The following is a 17572-nucleotide window of genomic DNA, read 5'->3' as shown; positions in this document are numbered from 1 at the left end:
AACAAGATGTTTAAGAAAGATTAGGAGTCAGTACATTTGAATTAATTTTCTCCTTGATGGCACAATTATATGATTAATGATCGGTTTTCTTGAATCTTTAAAAATATCGTCGGCGTTTTACCAGCGTTTGCTTCACGACCTATCCTATAGAATTACGGTTTAACCCGACATCACTTCGCATATTAAGGTATAACCTATGTTCGAAACGTATAACGCAAGGCCATAGTATAACCCTAACGAATAATCTAAAGTTACAAAGTAGTATGGAAGGAAAGTCGAGACTCACCACATTGCTTTTCTCCAACGACGGACGGATGCTCCGGCTGGAATTAAAAAAAGAAATGGTTTTGTTAAAGTACGATGCAATACGAGTAACGCCGCAAGTAATATTTTTAAATTGCAATACGATGCAATACGAGTAACTACATATACGACACATATACGATGCAATACTAGTAACTACAAATAATATTTTCAAATTACCGCCATCTATCTATTGACGCCATCTACAGTACTACTTTTCAAGAGAACGTTATTCTTCAAATAAAGTAATATGATCCTATACGATTCTTAGATATACATACAGAATTCTTAGATATCTACCATTCTTGTCGTATAAAACAAGTCATAAACAAGTTATTCAGTTAGATTGTTAGATCACAATTCCCTACCTGAGAAACTCTCATATATTTTGTTACTACGTACAAAATTAATATTCAATTAGAATTACAAAACAATGAATAGTCTTTTTAATTCAAAAACTTACATCTTAATCTTAATCGTAAATCCTTTGATGAAAGGTATATACCTATAATTCAAGTATGTTTCTCACTACCTTTTAACGTCATGCAATAAAACGCGTTACAACCTTGCGCTGTTGTATAGATTATACATTGTCGATGAAAAATCGCTTTCACGTATTTCAAAGCATGCAACAAATCGTATTGTTATGAACACTCATGTACAAAATACTCCGATTGATTATATTTAACAATCAAAGCAAAAGCTCAATAATTTCGCCTTCCACTTTTCAATTTAACCACGGATATATTACAGACATTAAAAATTTCTAATGTATAGTTAAGGTTGCACAATCCACTTCTAGGATTTACGCAAGACGCGACATCTATGATCCACAGGATTGCATACAAAGCTTAAGCCTCTTAAGGCACCATTTTTTTTATCATCTCACTTTAAACAGTTTAATGCTTGACGGTTTCAAAAAGCGACGGCCAATGAAACGCGATTTGAATAAATAACGAAATTTTAAAAAATCGATCAAAGTTTAGTTTACTTGTGCCGTTGCAAGATCTTCAAACTTCTTCTAAAACCGAATGCATGAAAGAGACTTGCCCCATTATTTCGAGAACAAAGTTCCTCGGCATTAACGTGAAGAAGAGCAACTCAAAAGCCGGTAGCACGACGACGTATTTATCCAGACAGCAGACAAACATACTCACTTGAGTACCTGGCACCTGCTCACTTTCGTATACTTCTAAAGGACTACAAGGGGATCGTCACCAAATGAAACTGCATATAAAGCCAGACAAATGGTAAGTTTTTAATACGATTGTAATCTTCCCTTTTACATGATATTTTTTACAATTTCCTATAAGTATATAAACATCTATAATTCAATTATGAGTTTTACCAAAAATGACATCTACCGAAAGATAGGGTAGAAAGTAATATGTTACCTTCAAAACAGTCACCATCATAAAACTCGAGAATATTACTAAGCGACATATCGAACAAAGAGTTGTATCGATATATAACCAGGTAATGGTCCACCATTCGAAACGTCAATCATACGAGCTTGTCATCGCTTCAATTTGATAATTAGAATTCCATTGTCGCAATGATGCATTACGATATTTGAGAGCAAGCTAACACTGATAGAGGCTCACGTGAGTAGAACGAATTACGTTCATACGAATTGCGTGAACGCGACTACGCATAAATAACATCGCTGTGTGTACGCAAAGTGTACGGCGACTGTGACGACAGTGGACACAGTTGATCGCGTGAATAAACACACATGACACATGCATACAGGCAAGTATACTTATATGCATGTATACACGTACTCTCACCTCGATACAAATCGGCAAGCAGGCAGCAGGCCGTCACAACACGACGGTCGTCGCATCCCCTCCCGCCACACCTCGATCGTCCTCTTCACGTTCATTCATTCCTCCCCCACGCGACGCCGTTGTTTCTCTCGAGCGACGTTCGTGTCAGCAACATTAGCAGACGACACACCATAGTCACCCACTGTTCGGCACTACACACTCGCGTACAATATTAACCAAGTAAAGTACGATGTTGGAAGAATCGAGCGCGACAAACCGAATCGCATCAACCACATACGATAATACTCAGAGAGACCGTGACACGAGAAATCCATCAGAACGACGCCATTCCTCCTTCCATACTGTTTACATCGTGTCGAGGATTGAGATACGGCGAAAGGAAGTCGCAGGAATGTACCTCGCACTCACGAGTCACGGTGTTATATTCGATCTGGCTGAAACCGCATTTATGTATTTACACCGGTGATTAAACAACAAAACAAAAATAGTCTCTTGCGTGCTCCGTAAGATCGCGCTACTCTTCAAGTCTGACGTCTCTAGGCGGCGTGACGTGAACGCGGCCTAACATACGTAAGGCCATTAATAGAGGAACAACAACGACGAGGAACAACCAACAGTACCCATACGTGAAATGGCCAATATCGTGAAGGAAACTATCGTAGATTGCTCGTGGGATACGTGACACATTCTCAAGGCCATTCGCGAACGTCTTGCCGGCGGCTTCGCCGTTACCACAGCAGTCGAACGACATTTGAGCAAGTCTCGTAGTATCTCGAACACTCTGACTAGCCGAAGTATGAGGAGCCGAAGTCAACGAATAAATGGGGAACACCCATAAGAATGCCGCACTATAAAACGGTACGCCGCGACAACACGACTAAACGGGCTAAGCGGGTTTTCGCTTTCGACTGAAATCGAATGTCCTACCGGCTAGCCGGTGACGAGAACCGTATATGAGTTTCGTACGTGTGCGCACGCGTGCATCGTTGTGTATGTGTTGTGATACACCGTACCCCGCGTTTCTACCAGCATCCAGTATCCAGTATCCTGACAAGTAAACGTAGCCCTGTCGAGCTCATATTACAAAACGCTAGTGTCGACAAGATGAGTCGACCGATTAAATTACATGTGACACGCGCGTGCTGCACTCGATAATGACAGGTGCATCTTTTTACTTTACCTTGATGGAGGTCATACCTCCGCGTCGTCATAGATGTTTCGGTCGTAGCGTCTGATTCCTTCTGACCTGACCAATGAAAATTCATAATTTCGTTTTAAAATATCCTCAGGATTACAGGAATACTAGAATTCAATATTTTTAGATTTTATATTCGATTTTTAGTGTTACGTATATCTAGAGAAATCGAAATGTTTCAATCATTATCGTAAATCTCGACTTAACTTAACATAAATCACTTAACTTCAATATATTCCAGTGAAGAGTTTTAATTAAGGCTATAGCTATCATCTGCGAGGTATATGGAAATAGAGGAATGTTACTCTACCACTGACTGTGAAAGTTGTATTAATTACAGCCTTTTAATGCGTCGACATTTTTTCGCCCCGGTTTTTATATCTTCTCGGGAGGGGAGCGAGAAATGATTGCGTTCCACACGAAAATACTTGCTCGTTACTTACTGTGGGCCATTGAACTTCTACAACTGTACTAAATGATGCATAAAATCAAAATGAATATGGTAGATGAAATCGTTTATTGAATTATTTGTCATATATATATATATATTTAAAACAATATTTATTTTACAATGATAATATACAAAGAAAAGTTTCTGCAAATTAAATAGTTTGTATCACAAAATGGATTATTTCCATATTTCGCTCTATTCACAAGAGTTGCGTTATTTTTTTTCCTCGTTCAAATTGTATTTTGTTTTCAACTTATCTATTTCTTCCATCTTCTTGTCCACATCAACCCGTTTAAATGCTTTATTACTTTGATAATATAAAACTACCAAATATCTATTACAAACATTAAATCCACTTAAATGATCGCAAGCATTCTTTGCATCAAATATATCCTCGTAAACAACAAAAGCTGTTCCTCTAGTTTCGGCAGTATTACCCCTATAGCAAAGAAATTCATTAATCTCAGAGACTTTTTGTGATACAGTGTTAAAAATATACATAAAGGTATAAAATGCGATTACTATAAACACATACACTCTGATTTGTCTGATAGCTCCATATTTGCCAAAAATATCGTACATTTCTTCAGCGGTAATTTTATATGGCAGATTCCTTATATATAACACCCTGTTCACTTCTGGAGGCAGCCTCACCTAAGAAATAAGAATATGTTTTTGTACAACAACAAACAAAATATAGGTTAGGTCAACGACACTTATGTAGTAGAAATTTTATATACTCGTATATGTATTTACATTAGCTCTTCGTTGAAGCATAGCCATAGTCATCTTGAAAATATAATTACTTCTTTATTCACGACGGGAAATAAAAGCACAGAACTCACAAACTGGCTTTTTTAACGTCAAAACAGTTTCAAGTTGTTAGAATTGATTTATATGTAGTATATGCTACTAGAGAGCAGCACTGTATCTTCCCATTCTATAAATGAAAGGAAAAGATTTAAAGGGTACAATAAAATAAGAAATTAAGTTGACAATTTTTATTTATAATAACAATACTCCAAAACAAACAATTAAAAATGGTACTAGTACTTGATATTACATATATACCTACAATATCGTTAATGATCGGTATCATTGATAGCAAATGAAGTGTTCCTACTTGATATTACAATTTTATATATCGAATTATATTTAAAACATTTAATGTTTATATTTTTCTTTATAAAGAATATATTGATCATACAACCACAGTTTAAAAATTTACCCGAGTATTTTTAGAAACGATTTGATAAATTGACACATCGAATATTAAAGTTGGAGTACAATAACTAGGTTCATCATTTTTGGACAGTCGCGTTTAATATAGAACACGTATGTAATGTATTTATCAAAGTAGATATTGCTAGTGGAATGAAAAGATGGCACAACAGACCAATGCCTGATTGCAATTAGAACCGTCAGATATTTCTCTACGAAGGAAACTTCGTTAATATTTTATACTTTATTAAAAGCTGCAATATCTACGCTTTGTACATAATCCTCGATTTCCTGAATCTTTTCTGTAAGCCAATCTACAGAAACTTTGTCATCTTCTACGACACACGAAATCTGAAGTTTGTGAATTCCAAAGGCAAGCGGAACAAGTTTTGCTAGAAAAGAATAAATATTTTTAGTTTTGACTCAAATTAAAGAGTCAAATTTATTATTTTATATACGCTTAATAACTTACACGCTCCCCACAAAAGGCCATCGGTTTCGATCTTTCGAACTTCCTCTTCCATTGCTTTCATATCTGTTTCATCATCCCACGGTTTTACGTCTAATATGATATTTGACTTTGCAATCAGGGCTGGCTCTGTAAATTGTTATTATATATAACATGATGTAATTAAATTTGAAGTAGAAATTCAATCTGCGACTTACTCTTAGCTTTCTTTGCAGTATATGCAGCCAGTCTTTCTTCCCTAATTTTTGCAGCTTCTGCATCTTCTCCCTAGTAAGTCAAGTATTTAAACAATTTACAGTAAAGATCATAAATAGCAACATTTACATTTCAATACTTGTACGATAGTGTTTGTATTGAATTCGTGTGATAAATAGAGAATTATAGCTGAATGTATTAGTATTCTGGGAATATCTGGTGTACTATATTTCGTAAATGTCGTATCATTTTATCACTTTTGCACCCTACTTGAAGACACGTGTAAAGTGTACTAAATGTATAAGTATCGTGCAGAAATGATTTTTAATATTTATGTAAATAGGAGGAGATTAACTTCTTAGTGTGTTCCACTATTTCTGCCCACTTGCCTCTGAATCTGAACCGAAAAGATCAACATCTTCGTCGTCATCAGCTTTTTCTTGTACTGGTTTTGAATCTGGTTGAGGTTTAGCAGGACAAACTGCTAATGTTGGAGCAGCAGATATGAAAATTTTGTCCTCAAGAGCTTTCACACGTTCCTCCAATTTTTCAACAGCATTTTGTAGTTCTTGGAAGACTGTTGATGAAGATTTGAAATATGGTAATTCCTATACTACTGATAAAATAATTTAATGTAAACGTCGTAACACTCACCACTACATTCTACAATATCCTTTTTATTATCATTTGGAGTACTGAAACCAGCAACAGCTGCAATATCATCCATCTGTAAAATAAAATTGGACTACATTTAAAGTTAGAGTTATAAAAGGAAATACTCATTCTTATTGAATACTTAGATTTTATGCCCATCAATTTATATTAATATTGCATATTGTATTAGTAAGCAGGTTTGAAAACTCGTTATATAAGGGTGTGCAAAGAGTGCAGTACTCACACACTGTAAAGACTGTTTAATATGTTGACGAGCCTTGGCAACCTCATTGGCTAAACTTCCACCAGCAGATAGAATGGGACTAGCAGTTTGTTGATTCCCCTGTATCCAGCAATATTAAAGATCAACTCAGACTAAACTGACTGTTACAAAAAATTCTATATCACACCTCCACTAGGTTCTATAACTAATGTTATCCAAATGGAACTAAAGTAGAGGTTTGTATTTAGATTTCTTCTTGTGAATAAATTTGAATAAAATATTTGAAAAGCTTTATTTTATAAGTATACATCTCCAATAGAGTTAAGTGGAGATAGATATTTTAAATGTTTAAAAAGTGAATAAATAATAAGCATCACAAATAATTCTTTTCTACAAGATAAAAAGTTCAAATAAAAATATTTATTATCACCATATAAACATATTGTTAGTAAGCTTAAGATCATGACAAATGCAAACATTCCTAATCAGAAGCACAGACACACTGTATTCCCCATTTTTACGCACAAAAAAAAAAAAAACAAGCAGTAAACAATTAAAGTAGGATTAAAGTAAGATAAATGTGTACAGTACTTTTTTGGTGTTCATACAAGAACTATTAAATCTAAGAATCAGACAACAATATATATATATATATAACATACAATATATATAACAAACAATATATATCTGAAATTTTCATAAAATAATGTAAATGTTTGTATAAGAGAATAAAATGATGCTATCTTTAGTCAATTTTCTAAGTGTATTTTAATAAGCAGTATTTCTATGATGATTTAGGCAATGAAATATATTACAATGAACAAAATTAAATTCTATAAGTATTGCATTGATGCACACAAAACATTAAAGAACAGATGCATGACAGTATATACCTGAATAGGTAACTGCTGCTTATTCCTTATTAATGGAGTAACATGTTCTTTTACTTCCTTAGTATCATTTTTTTGTTTTCTATTTCTGTGCCTTGTATCTGCTTTATTCTTTTTCTCTTTTACTTCTTTCGTATTATACTTTTTAGATGCATCATTTGAAGAACTAGTCTCCTTCTCTTTCTCTTTTAAGTCATTTTTGATATTGTCAGACTTTTGCTTTTCTTCTATATTCTCTTTTTTTTGTATATTCAATTTTTTTTCATCTTTGTTAATCTTTGATGCGTTTATTTGACACTTAGAATTCTTTATATCATTTGAAATATTTTCAGAAATCAATAACTTATTATCTTTAGATTTTTCAGACCTTGTTTTAGTCAAAGAGTTACTATTCAAAAAGGAATTATCTTGACAGTTATTAATTACAGAAACTTCAGATTTAAGCGAGCAGCTTTCCATAATTTTATGAGACACCACCACCTTGAAACATTAAGCTATGCAAGAAAGAACTCGTATTTTGTTATTAATAATGTAAAATACAAACTAATCGAAGCATGTCCTTTACATGCTTGATTTATGTTGTTACTACAGAACACAACTGCACAAAACTAAATACCTTGAGTAAAGAATCCATGCATTCAGAAATTCATTGAATGTATGAACATATAAAACAATACATCATACAATTATAGTTATAATTAAATAAATAGAAAATCACATTGCTTATCTTATGTTTTTATTTTTAATATTATTAATTATACTTATCACAAGAGCTTTGTGTTAGAAATGAAATACAAGATTAGGTAATCCATTTGAACACACAACTAGAAATGGGAATTAAGTTCTCAAGAAAAAAATAAAATTCCCAACACCTCATAGAATTACAAGAAGATAGAATCTTCCCTATCACCAGATATTCCCTGAAGTGTGTGTTAAAAATGTTAGTTTTTTTTTTTGTTAGTACAAAGAAAAAGTACAAGGCATAACAAAAAAGCAAATATTAACTGTGGATGTTGGGGCTGACAATAACGGTGAAAATGAAACTTAAGATTTATTCTGTTTAAGAGTTTGTATGTTTAAAACATTTACCCTACGCCTGTTGGCAATCAGTTTTATATCCAATAACATTAATTCAAGATTCACTGACAATGAGAAAGATACTCACCTTGGCCATTCTTTCAAAGTATAATCGTTCTGCCTTGTCATAGGATGGTTTGTCAAACCATACCTTCTCTCGTGCTAATGCTGCTTTCTCCATGGTTTAGTTGATATATTCAATAATAAAGATGCAAATAAATTTCTGCAACATGAAATTTTATTCATTTCACAATATTTTGAAATAATTCGACACTCCAATATGTTAGACAGTATGAACGTAGTTTTCAAGAACTTAAAAACATTTGAATACATATATGGAAAATAAAAGGGTACTAAAAAATTTTAGTCGGTTATGTTTATTATAAGTACAAGTTTTTTGTTATGTATATAGTATGTAATAAAAGGATATACAATATTGTACATAGTAATAAAAGCCATTGTGTAACAGTATATATGTATCAACAATTAACAACTTAATAGGTAACAATATAAATGAATATCATAAACTATCATCATCACTACTAAAATATTCAGATTTAAATTTCACTTTACTTAATATTTTACGACTAGGAAGCTCTAATTTATATTTTTGACTAATTATTGGTTTTTCGTCTAATTTATTTTTTATAATATCCAGTAAGCGAAAAATTTCTCCTTCTTCTTCTGTTTTAATCACACATGGGTGTATCTCCGATGCTTCAAAATATTGAACAAATGCTCTAAGTTCAGTAAGAGAGGAATGAGTAGAATAACATACACTGAAAGTTCTTTCTTTATTTTTGTCCCATTCTCCTATTATGCTAGTATCTTTCTTTCTCCATTTCATTACAGATGGGATAACAGTTAAGATATTTGCATTGCTTACATCACTTCTACAACGCAAACCTGGCGAAGATATTTTTTTCTTGCAAGCATGAATTGAAGTACTATCTGGGTCATTTGTGACATAACAAGATAATTGTGCAATATGACAATAATTTTCAAACACATCATTTCTTACATGTATTTTCATATCTAACATTTTTGACAGTTCTACAAAAAGAAATTCAGAACCGTATGTAGCAGAACATTCCAGAATAACAACATTCCTTGGGTCTTTGCTTATCCAATCTTTAGTAACTTCATATATCCTACGCATACTTTCTTGTCTACTAGGGAAAACAGGAAAGTCAGTACTTAAAAATGTTGTATCCAAGTAAATTTTAGTAAATGTTCTAGGTATCGATTTAGAATCATTACAATAGTGCAGACCTTTTAATTTTGGGAAGTCTATTGGATTGATACGAAAATCGCCAGTATATAATACTGATATATTATCTTTTTCGAAAAGAAACATCACAGAACCAGGACAATGTCCTGCTGGGATAGAAGTTACACAAATGAGGATCTTCTCCTCGTTTTCTGTTATATATTCTATAACATTGGGTATATTAATGCCTATTTCTTTCATACAAGAACTTTTAAATTTAAATCTACTTTCTAACAATGCTTTTGAAATAGGGCTGCAATAGAAGCATTTTTTATATTCATCTATATACTCAAAAAATGTATCTGATAAACCATGCATATGATCAGAGTGACAATGACTAAGAAAAAATATGGAGGATGTTAAGTTTTCTCCATCAAAACGATCCACTGAGATGCCCGGTATCTCCTTAATAAGCCCAAGAAAAGTTGACATTCTGATAGGTATTTTGTTCCTGTAATTTATAAATTCAGCATCAATTATGTCAATATTTATTTTAGAGAATATTATATTTTAATAACAATGAGTGCAAGCATGTAAGTATGTAAGCATACAAATATAATAAAAAAAGAAAGATATAATAAAATAATGTTACGCATATATCTTTAATTCACAAGATGTATGAAATTACAATTAGAGAAAGCGATACAATAAAACTATTACAATAAATAGTTATCACAAGTAGAAAACAGATGTTCGTAAAATGAAAGGGTGAAAAGATCTATATAATAGGTTATAGATATGAACTGAAAATGCATTCTATGAATGAATAAAACAAGCTAAAAGAGGTCGTTTACGAACCAATGGCCCAACAATCTGAACAACTATATATGAACAATTAGTTAATTTTTCACTGAAACATTATTAGCCCGAATCCGCCATGTGCCGTATTGATCGATTAATTCGATGATTATATAGCAAAGTACAATTAATTCGACCTCCGTTAATACTGCAAACCAGTTCGGTGTGCATGTGGATTATATACCGCTAAAATATTATTAAATATACCTTGACTCGTTACAGATTGTCAGATTGATGCAACAACTGTCTGTTCGCCAAAATTTCTGTACGCCGCATACAACGTGCCAATTGAAAAGAAATAGAAACAGCAATGTTCGATCAGTGAAAGAAGATGTCACTAGAGTACCTTATTACTACACTGTTACTACCAACGAATTCAATACACGATTGCTTTTTTAAAGCATTTCAAAAATAATTCTTTAATTTTGTTAATAAATTGCTAAATAAAAATGACCTAATCATTTTATTTACAATATTTATTGTCAAAGAAAAATGAATAATATCATATGGAAAATTTAGATTGTATTGATTGTTTGGTATTATAATTATTTATATTCTTAAAATTTAATTAAATATAAAAAATGAAAAATAGGATTTAGTCAAATACAATATGTTCCCGAATTTCGTGTGAAATAGTTATATAAAATGCGAAATTCGAAAATTGGCGGCAATTGATTAACATACGTTACTGCCGTACTGTTAGTTTACGTTCGATTCTAGGAGAAATCGATTTTCTGTAAAAATGACTGCGCAAGGATCACATGCTAAAATGAAGGAATTACGTTTACCCATGTCAAGGGTAAAAACGATTATGAAAAGTTCTCCTTATGTTGATACAATCGGTCAAGATGGATTATATCTAGTCACAAAAGCTACGGTAAGATTAATGTTTAAATATTGAGGTTAAGTGACGCTTAAACGTGATTATTCTATACATTTGTATAGCATCCATATTTGTTGTTTCGCGCGACAATTAAAAATTCTCACTTACTGTGTGTTTTACATTTATAATATTTATTAATTAATTGTTTAATATGTGTTACATTCAGACTATATCACCTATACTTTAGTTTATACTATGCTTCATCTCTCATAATAAGTACGAACAAACAAAGATAAAAACAATTTTATAGGAACTATTTATACACTATCTAACGGAAGAAGCACATTTACAAAACAACAAAGGGAATTCTTTAGACTACAAACATCTGGCAGAGGTGGTACAGACCAATGATACATTGGAATTTCTCAGGGAAATAATGCCAAGGAAGATCACAGTCAGGCAATTCAAAGAAATGATGGCTGCCAAAAATTCACATAGTAGTTCATCAGAGAGTAGCTCAGACTCAGATAGTGATAGTGAGTCAGATACAGATTCTTGTTCTGATAGTGATAGAAAGGCAGAAGATGACAACTCATCAAATAGTGAACAAGAGAGTGAGGCAAAAGAGAACGGTAAATGTGATTCTGCCAGTGATAAAAGTGAAGCTAGTGACAAAAGTGACAGTGAAGATGAAACCAAAAGATAGGACAGTTAATATCCACTTTCATCTATATTTTCATAAGACAGGCTCTCTGATTATTTAAGAAGTACGACAAACTTAGTTGAAAACAATATACCACTGTGAACTTTACAAACATTTGGTTTATACCAAATGTTTAGACCATTTGCTTATTTAATGTTTTAGATTAAATATAAATAATAATTTTAGGTGTTTAACCCTATTTTTATATGTATTCATTAAAGACAAATTGAACATTAAATAGGACATCTTTATTAACAATAAAGTACATTTAGAATTTGTAGGTACATTAGGAAAAGAATTTTAAGAATATGTATGAAGTAAAATATATATTTATACCTTGAAATGCATTAGTCCAAAAAGCATCATGCTGCCTTATTATATAATACAAAATAAATGCATTAATTTTTCTGTGCTGGGTTTCTAGCTGTATCACAATAGAATTTTATACGCCATTTTATATTTTGCACATAATTATAATTTTCTTCTTTATTTTGTATTTATAAATATAGCAAAAAGACATTAATATTAGGAGAATTTGTCTTGATAACAATAATTTATGAAATTTTATTCTTGATGCAATTTTTTATGTGGTGGAGCTGTTGAAGCAGCATCATATGCATCTTCATTTAATTTAATTGCTAAGAAATAAATTTCAGCTAAGGCAATAACTAATGCACAAATTATACCTAATAACAATCTAAATCCAAAGTCTAAAGTTCCTACTATTAATTCCAGACCTACAAATCCAAAGGCAAAACCTGCTAGTACAGAAAATATAAACTGTGCAACAGCTATGAGTTGTTTATTTATTTGTTTCACTGAAAAGATAAAGATAGATGTAACGTATATAGGAAAGAATTTGTTTTTTTTTTTTTAAGTTAATGATCTTACTTTGATAGGAGATAGTATCCTCTGGTAAATTCTTTGTAGTAGTATCTACATTTTTGGTCATAGCTCTATATTTCATAGCATTTTGTTGTGCTTTCAGTTTCTGTGTTCTAGCTTCTAACTCAGGATTTCTTGGTGTAACTTTTGGAGTTGGTAGTCTGATATCATCTTTCTCTAACAACTCGTGTAAATAAATATTTTCCTTGTGAATGGTTCTGTATTCGTCTAAGTATTTGTTCAACCAACTTAGATCATCCAATTTTAATAAGATATCTTTCTGCTTATCTTTAGTTGACTTTTTTAAAGCAATAATAGCAGCTGGAGTACCATTAGTCTTCTTCACATTTTTACAGATGAATTCAATTAATTTCTTATTTGGTTTGATTTTAATGGTAGGATCTTCTATCGATTCAACTGGCATTCTTATATTTTTTAGATACAACTGTTCTATTATTAACGAAATATATTGTTGTCAGTGTTTATATATTAAATCCAAAATTGGTGCTATTTTATGTTACACGTAATTACAAAGTACAAGATGTATTTGTAAAATATCGGTACGTAACAATGTTTATGGTGTAATGTGTAACTTTCTTTCTAAGTCAATATAAAATTCTTTTATCTCATTCTCTTTTTCTTGAAAAGTTTGATTTACTTTTTCACAATTTTCACTCATATCATTAACAAACTTCTCCCATTCTAATTTTCTTATTTCTCTATTTTCTAGCAACGCTATATCCTACAAAAATTATTGAATGTTCACATTAATGACAAATATGAAAATATTTAAACTGGAAAAAATTCCGTTACTGAAGATGATCCGTACACTGTCAAAATTTTGTTCTCTTTGAAGGACTCTTTCACACATACTCAGGGCAACATCAACATTTGCTTTTAAACTTGGTAAATGACAATCCCCGAGTTGTTCTGTTCGATCGAGTTGACTTTCTTTCAAATCCGTCGAATATTCAAGTATTTTGAAAAGTCGTTCTACTTCTCGATCATCTCTCTTTTCCTATAAATTTTAGGTTATGCACGATAACAAATTATTATCAAGACATATACGAAATGATTAATCGATCCTCTGAGAAAGATAATACTTTTGTATGGTCTTTTACATAATTACTATCTTTTTCTCTCATGGAAATGCAGCTATCGATAATAAGAACACGGGAACTTTTTACCTGAAATTCGCGAAGAAAGAATGTGATTTCGCCCTGAATAAATGGTCGATGATCGAATAGTCGGCTCCAAATCTCACCCGTGTCTATGAAAACAAGGTATCATCAATTAGATTATGACAAATAGTTACAAGAATAAAGCGTATACTTGGAATTTACGTGTTTATAATTAATCAGAGGATGTCGCACCTCTAATAATGGACGCCATGTTCTTCTCGTGAGATCAGTACATTGTTAAACTGTCCTATAGATACAATTTTCATGCTTATCGCGCATAATATAAAATTTCTTTTCTTATTATTTCATATTGTATGATTTATTTACTGTTTCTTTCATCGCATGATTAGTTATGTTATATTTTAATTGCAAAAAGTATGATTTCCTCTTCCTTATCAATTGGATACATTCGCAAACTATTTATTATTATCCAACGAATAAAAAAAGGGGAATTACAAAGGTTAGAAAGGTAGAAAGGTTAAAAGTTTCTGGAACAATCTGGAACTGTTCTGGAACAGGGATTAAATTATCAGGCGACGAGCAGGTGGTGCATTACAATAAATTTCCAATGAAATATACAAGTGGAATGAAATTATAGAAATTTATTAATAAGCACAAGGTTTCCCATCAGATATCTGGAGTGCATTTCAATCAGTTGGGCGATCTTTCATTTTAAAATGTATTTTCAATCGCGATATCGCCCGAAGGACTTTGATTTCGTTTTCAGTTTTAAATTTAACTACCTAACTCACATATTCCATTAGAATATACTTTCTGTTTATTAGTTATCAAGTACTGTAATATGATCTGCAACGATTTCATTAAGGATATTTCGTAGGCCATCTTTAAAAATTTCTTAATCAAAATTTTGTAATATTCTCTGAAATAAAAATTGCGAATTTTAGATTCTACATTTATCGTACTTGAATACAATTTTGGAAATGTTGTAGCGTTTACAAGTGAATAATTATCACTTTTTGTATTCGAAAAGTTACTTCTTAATCGCGACGATTACTAAACTTTCCTTCAGTTTCTCTGTTAAGACAAATAACTCGCGCTACTGCAACTGTTGTAGGGATTCTTTCTTCCTTTCTTTTTCTCGCCATTTTCTCTTGATAAGTTCGAAGACCTTCCGTCTTAGTCGCGCGCAAGAGAAAGGAAAGTAATTACAGATAGGAAATTGCTCGAAGAAAATGAGCTTTCCATTGGATCCTGTGATGGATTGACGTTTAAATGAGAAATAATTATTTGTCGCTTAAATGATGAATAAATTTGCTCGATTTTGGACTAAACTTACGAGATTGTTGTTATATTTAAAATGCTTAGACTTTTTTGTCAATTAATTTGAATTTTAACTTCGCTATAAAGCTTTTGATTCGTCAATTCAGATTTTTAATACTTTTGAAAGATTCTTTGCAACAGTTTAATAATCAATTAGGCTTGAACTAGCTTTTCTTTGTTAGACTCTATAATCACTTTTGCTTGCAGCAATATATTCTTATTATATTACCTTTTAAGGATGTTTCGAACAACAGCTCATCATAGTTTATTAATAATCATTATCGAGAAAATAAAGTGCGAATAAATCACAGCACTTATAAAATAGTTGAAATATGAAATATTTCCCAACGTCAAACCACATAGATTATTTGCGAACGTTGCAATAAATACTTGATCATAATGTGTTTGCTTGTGCTTAAAAGCTTAAAGCTTATCTATCAGCCTGAAATTTTGAACGTACCCCATTGTTAGTATAGATTATGTTAAATGAAATATTTCAAAAATAAACTCGAACGTTGTTTTATACTCACCGAGAACGATACATCAGTCGACGAAACGAGACGCGCATTCGATACCGCTTCCTTTTCTTTCTCGCGTTACAACGCGACGCATAACTCGTCGATGAAAAACTTGAGACATTCACAAGCTATCGCGAGCACGACAATTGTATCGTGTGACCAAACATGCATTGGATGCATCGATGGTAGGGATTTCTGTCCGGTATAAATGAAGTATTGCCATTCGATTGTTCGTCTGTTTCGCACGATTCAACTAAGCTTGTATCGACTTCGACCAACGAAACATCGTGGAACCGCAATGGATCGTTTCCTGCTCTTCGTCCTGTTATTCATCGTTTTACGGTTTACAATGTAACAATTCGTTTGTATAGTCGTTTGGTATTTCGTTCTACTAAAGATAAATGTTAGAAAGAAAGTAAAGATGATGGCGTCGAAGTGGTCTTGAAATTACTGACAGATAATTAGTGTTATTTTAACAACAGTATTCGAAAGTTTTGATTAATGTTAATTTTTTTTAATGAACGATGATACGATTAATAATGGTTCCTTAATTTCGAACTTTTACAGGCAAGAAGTCGTTGAAGAGGGAGGTTGCAAATGCGCCGTGTTTTCCAGGCAAATATCAAAACCAATCATTGAACGCGCTCTTCTGTATAACGTCACGTGCGATAGCGAAGGGCAGGAGAAGTGTCAACAGTTGTGCGTTGCTCTGGTCAGTAAATAATCATGTATGTTCGATAGCATGTCTGGCGAACGTCAGAAAGATATGTGTAATTCTGTGCAGGCCGAGAGCGCGAGAGACCAAGCGCCGCAAATGATTTGCGAAAAATTAGGTACGCACGTGGAGAATCTGCACGTAAGTTTGTTTAAAAGATCAAGTTCAAAAAGAGTATTTCAACTTGATATTTAACGATGCCAATGTAAATTTGTGAAATATATTTCAGGTGGCAGTATACGCGAAAGTGTGTGACGCGACCAGCTGGAAATTCACTGGTTTGAAAGCTGCGGATCCAATTTGTTGCCACGAGGGGAAGAGTACAGCTTGCGAAGAACCACTCCCGGTGATCGAAAGTTAAATGAATCCATTGGAGATTATTTCGTAATGCGTTGGTTAGTCCGTTGTGAAATTTTATTTAATCATTTGCGAAACATTTATTATTTTATCGCTAATTAATAAACCAGTTCGTTGTTGTAGGACCATACATGAATGTTTAATTGTTATTAATCGAATTATGGAAATAAATTCGAAAGCTAGATATAAATTAAATTGATTGGCTGTACGTAGAAATCAGACAGAAATTACATCGCGCCATGCTCGAAACCATTTTTCACACGTTTCAATCTACTATTTCACTTCTTTGAGATCTTTGATTTCAATGGTCGTCAAATATCAAAGAGTCTTCTAAGAACAAAATCGTCTTAAAAGCATTAAACGCTTCCTCCAACCCACACCTTTCTCGCTTGAGTCTTGAAGATCTTTGGAACGATTATACTCGTACGCAAACCATCTTTCGAGGTAGTGCCAGAATACAAAGTACGTCTCACCGATTCCAGATATCTTCTATTTCGTCAATGGTGTTCCAGGATCTTCGTCCCAGGCCATTGAATAGATGGTTTGTTATCGCTCCCTTGACTTCCTGCCGAT

At 32.6% G+C, this 17572-nt stretch overlaps 8 protein-coding genes across 13 annotated transcripts in view; 2 read left to right on the top strand and 6 right to left on the bottom strand.

Annotated features, from left to right (window-relative positions):
* Positions 1-3741, bottom strand: part of LOC122570788 (solute carrier organic anion transporter family member 74D) — an 83258-nt gene extending 79517 nt beyond the window's left edge. The window contains exons 1-2 of one of the 2 annotated variants that reach the window (XM_043733630.1): positions 2094-3741; positions 287-323 (exon numbers count right to left, since the gene is read on the bottom strand). The gene's annotated coding sequence lies outside the window, so the exon portion shown is untranslated. The remainder of the gene's footprint in view (positions 1-286; positions 324-2093) is intronic. The other variant, XM_043733631.1, reaches the window with a different exon arrangement.
* Positions 1424-17194, top strand: LOC122570799 (follicle cell protein 3C-1-like). Of its 2 annotated transcripts, none has more exons than XM_043733649.1 (4): positions 1424-1553; positions 16495-16639; positions 16712-16783; positions 16872-17194. In XM_043733649.1, the coding sequence occupies exons 1-4, from the start codon at positions 1525-1527 to the stop codon at positions 17001-17003; spliced, it is 378 nt and encodes a 125-aa protein (XP_043589584.1). In that variant the 5' UTR covers positions 1424-1524; the 3' UTR covers positions 17004-17194. The 2 variants fall into 2 exon arrangements, with proteins under 2 accessions (XP_043589584.1, XP_043589583.1); XM_043733648.1 differs by lacking the exon at positions 1424-1553 and adding an exon at positions 15893-16278.
* On the bottom strand, positions 3813-4656 carry LOC122570802 (splicing factor 3B subunit 6). The gene is made up of 3 exons (XM_043733652.1): positions 4496-4656; positions 4275-4393; positions 3813-4178 (listed from the first exon to the last, which is right to left on the bottom strand). The coding sequence occupies exons 1-3, from the start codon at positions 4526-4528 to the stop codon at positions 3953-3955; spliced, it is 378 nt and encodes a 125-aa protein (XP_043589587.1). The 5' UTR covers positions 4529-4656; the 3' UTR covers positions 3813-3952.
* Positions 4726-10901, bottom strand: LOC122570790 (probable elongation factor 1-delta). 4 transcript variants are annotated; one of them, XM_043733635.1, is made up of 9 exons: positions 10744-10901; positions 8557-8691; positions 7395-7871; positions 6523-6621; positions 6279-6369; positions 6014-6201; positions 5627-5696; positions 5433-5558; positions 4726-5352 (listed from the first exon to the last, which is right to left on the bottom strand). In XM_043733635.1, the coding sequence occupies exons 2-9, from the start codon at positions 8647-8649 to the stop codon at positions 5198-5200; spliced, it is 1299 nt and encodes a 432-aa protein (XP_043589570.1). In that variant the 5' UTR covers positions 8650-8691; positions 10744-10901; the 3' UTR covers positions 4726-5197. The 4 variants fall into 4 exon arrangements, with proteins under 4 accessions (XP_043589570.1, XP_043589571.1, XP_043589572.1 ...); XM_043733636.1 differs by having other exon boundaries at positions 6279-6351; XM_043733637.1 differs by lacking the exon at positions 7395-7871.
* Positions 8716-10737, bottom strand: LOC122570791 (protein artemis). Its single transcript, XM_043733639.1, has 2 exons — positions 10537-10737; positions 8716-10189 (listed from the first exon to the last, which is right to left on the bottom strand). The coding sequence occupies exon 2, from the start codon at positions 10168-10170 to the stop codon at positions 8989-8991; it is 1182 nt and encodes a 393-aa protein (XP_043589574.1). The 5' UTR covers positions 10171-10189; positions 10537-10737; the 3' UTR covers positions 8716-8988.
* Positions 11255-12139, top strand: LOC122570797 (chromatin accessibility complex 16kD protein-like). The gene is made up of 2 exons (XM_043733645.1): positions 11255-11413; positions 11670-12139. The coding sequence occupies exons 1-2, from the start codon at positions 11279-11281 to the stop codon at positions 12063-12065; spliced, it is 531 nt and encodes a 176-aa protein (XP_043589580.1). The 5' UTR covers positions 11255-11278; the 3' UTR covers positions 12066-12139.
* LOC122570796 (transmembrane protein 199) lies at positions 12289-13513 on the bottom strand. The gene is made up of 2 exons (XM_043733644.1): positions 12954-13513; positions 12289-12880 (listed from the first exon to the last, which is right to left on the bottom strand). The coding sequence occupies exons 1-2, from the start codon at positions 13369-13371 to the stop codon at positions 12627-12629; spliced, it is 672 nt and encodes a 223-aa protein (XP_043589579.1). The 5' UTR covers positions 13372-13513; the 3' UTR covers positions 12289-12626.
* LOC122570800 (biogenesis of lysosome-related organelles complex 1 subunit 5) lies at positions 13325-14473 on the bottom strand. The gene is made up of 4 exons (XM_043733650.1): positions 14321-14473; positions 14135-14217; positions 13777-13965; positions 13325-13689 (listed from the first exon to the last, which is right to left on the bottom strand). Exons 1-4 carry the CDS (start codon positions 14337-14339, stop codon positions 13522-13524), a joined length of 459 nt encoding a protein of 152 aa, XP_043589585.1. The 5' UTR covers positions 14340-14473; the 3' UTR covers positions 13325-13521.
* Positions 17195-17572: the final 378 nt, after the last annotated feature.

Source organism: Bombus pyrosoma, linkage group LG9, assembly GCF_014825855.1.
Source record: "Bombus pyrosoma isolate SC7728 linkage group LG9, ASM1482585v1, whole genome shotgun sequence".
NCBI classification, from domain to species: domain Eukaryota; kingdom Metazoa; phylum Arthropoda; class Insecta; order Hymenoptera; family Apidae; genus Bombus; species Bombus pyrosoma.
This window is presented reverse-complemented; position numbering and strand designations above follow the sequence as displayed.

Excerpts from the sequence above, each read along its gene's own strand:
- LOC122570791 (XM_043733639.1), bottom strand. The coding sequence starts at position 10,170 with ATGTCAACTTTTCTTGGGCTTATTAAGGAGATACCGGGCATCTCAGTG.
- LOC122570799 (XM_043733648.1), top strand. The coding sequence starts at position 16,136 with ATGAAGTATTGCCATTCGATTGTTCGTCTGTTTCGCACGATTCAACTA. Across the intron at positions 16,640-16,711 it reads AACAGTTGTGCGTTGCTCTG|GCCGAGAGCGCGAGAGACCA; the intron begins GTCAGTAAATAA and ends AATTCTGTGCAG. Across the intron at positions 16,784-16,871 it reads CGCACGTGGAGAATCTGCAC|GTGGCAGTATACGCGAAAGT; the intron begins GTAAGTTTGTTT and ends AATATATTTCAG.
- LOC122570790 (XM_043733635.1), bottom strand. The coding sequence starts at position 8,649 with ATGGAGAAAGCAGCATTAGCACGAGAGAAGGTATGGTTTGACAAACCA. Across the intron at positions 6,622-7,394 it reads AGCAGCAGTTACCTATTCAG|GGGAATCAACAAACTGCTAG; the intron begins GTATATACTGTC and ends TGCTGGATACAG. Across the intron at positions 6,202-6,278 it reads GGATATTGTAGAATGTAGTG|TCTTCCAAGAACTACAAAAT; the intron begins GTGAGTGTTACG and ends CTTCATCAACAG.
- LOC122570800 (XM_043733650.1), bottom strand. Across the intron at positions 13,966-14,134 it reads TCTTTCTTCGCGAATTTCAG|GAAAAGAGAGATGATCGAGA; the intron begins GTAAAAAGTTCC and ends TAAAATTTATAG. Across the intron at positions 13,690-13,776 it reads GAGAACAAAATTTTGACAGT|GATATAGCGTTGCTAGAAAA; the intron begins GTACGGATCATC and ends TAATTTTTGTAG.
- LOC122570802 (XM_043733652.1), bottom strand. The coding sequence starts at position 4,528 with ATGACTATGGCTATGCTTCAACGAAGAGCTAAT. Across the intron at positions 4,394-4,495 it reads TGCTTCAACGAAGAGCTAAT|GTGAGGCTGCCTCCAGAAGT; the intron begins GTAAATACATAT and ends CTTATTTCTTAG. Across the intron at positions 4,179-4,274 it reads GCTATCAGACAAATCAGAGT|GGGTAATACTGCCGAAACTA; the intron begins GTATGTGTTTAT and ends TCTTTGCTATAG.
- LOC122570796 (XM_043733644.1), bottom strand. The coding sequence starts at position 13,371 with ATGCCAGTTGAATCGATAGAAGATCCTACCATTAAAATCAAACCAAAT. Across the intron at positions 12,881-12,953 it reads GGATACTATCTCCTATCAAA|TGAAACAAATAAATAAACAA; the intron begins GTAAGATCATTA and ends TTATCTTTTCAG.
- LOC122570797 (XM_043733645.1), top strand. The coding sequence starts at position 11,279 with ATGACTGCGCAAGGATCACATGCTAAAATGAAGGAATTACGTTTACCC. Across the intron at positions 11,414-11,669 it reads ATCTAGTCACAAAAGCTACG|GAACTATTTATACACTATCT; the intron begins GTAAGATTAATG and ends ACAATTTTATAG.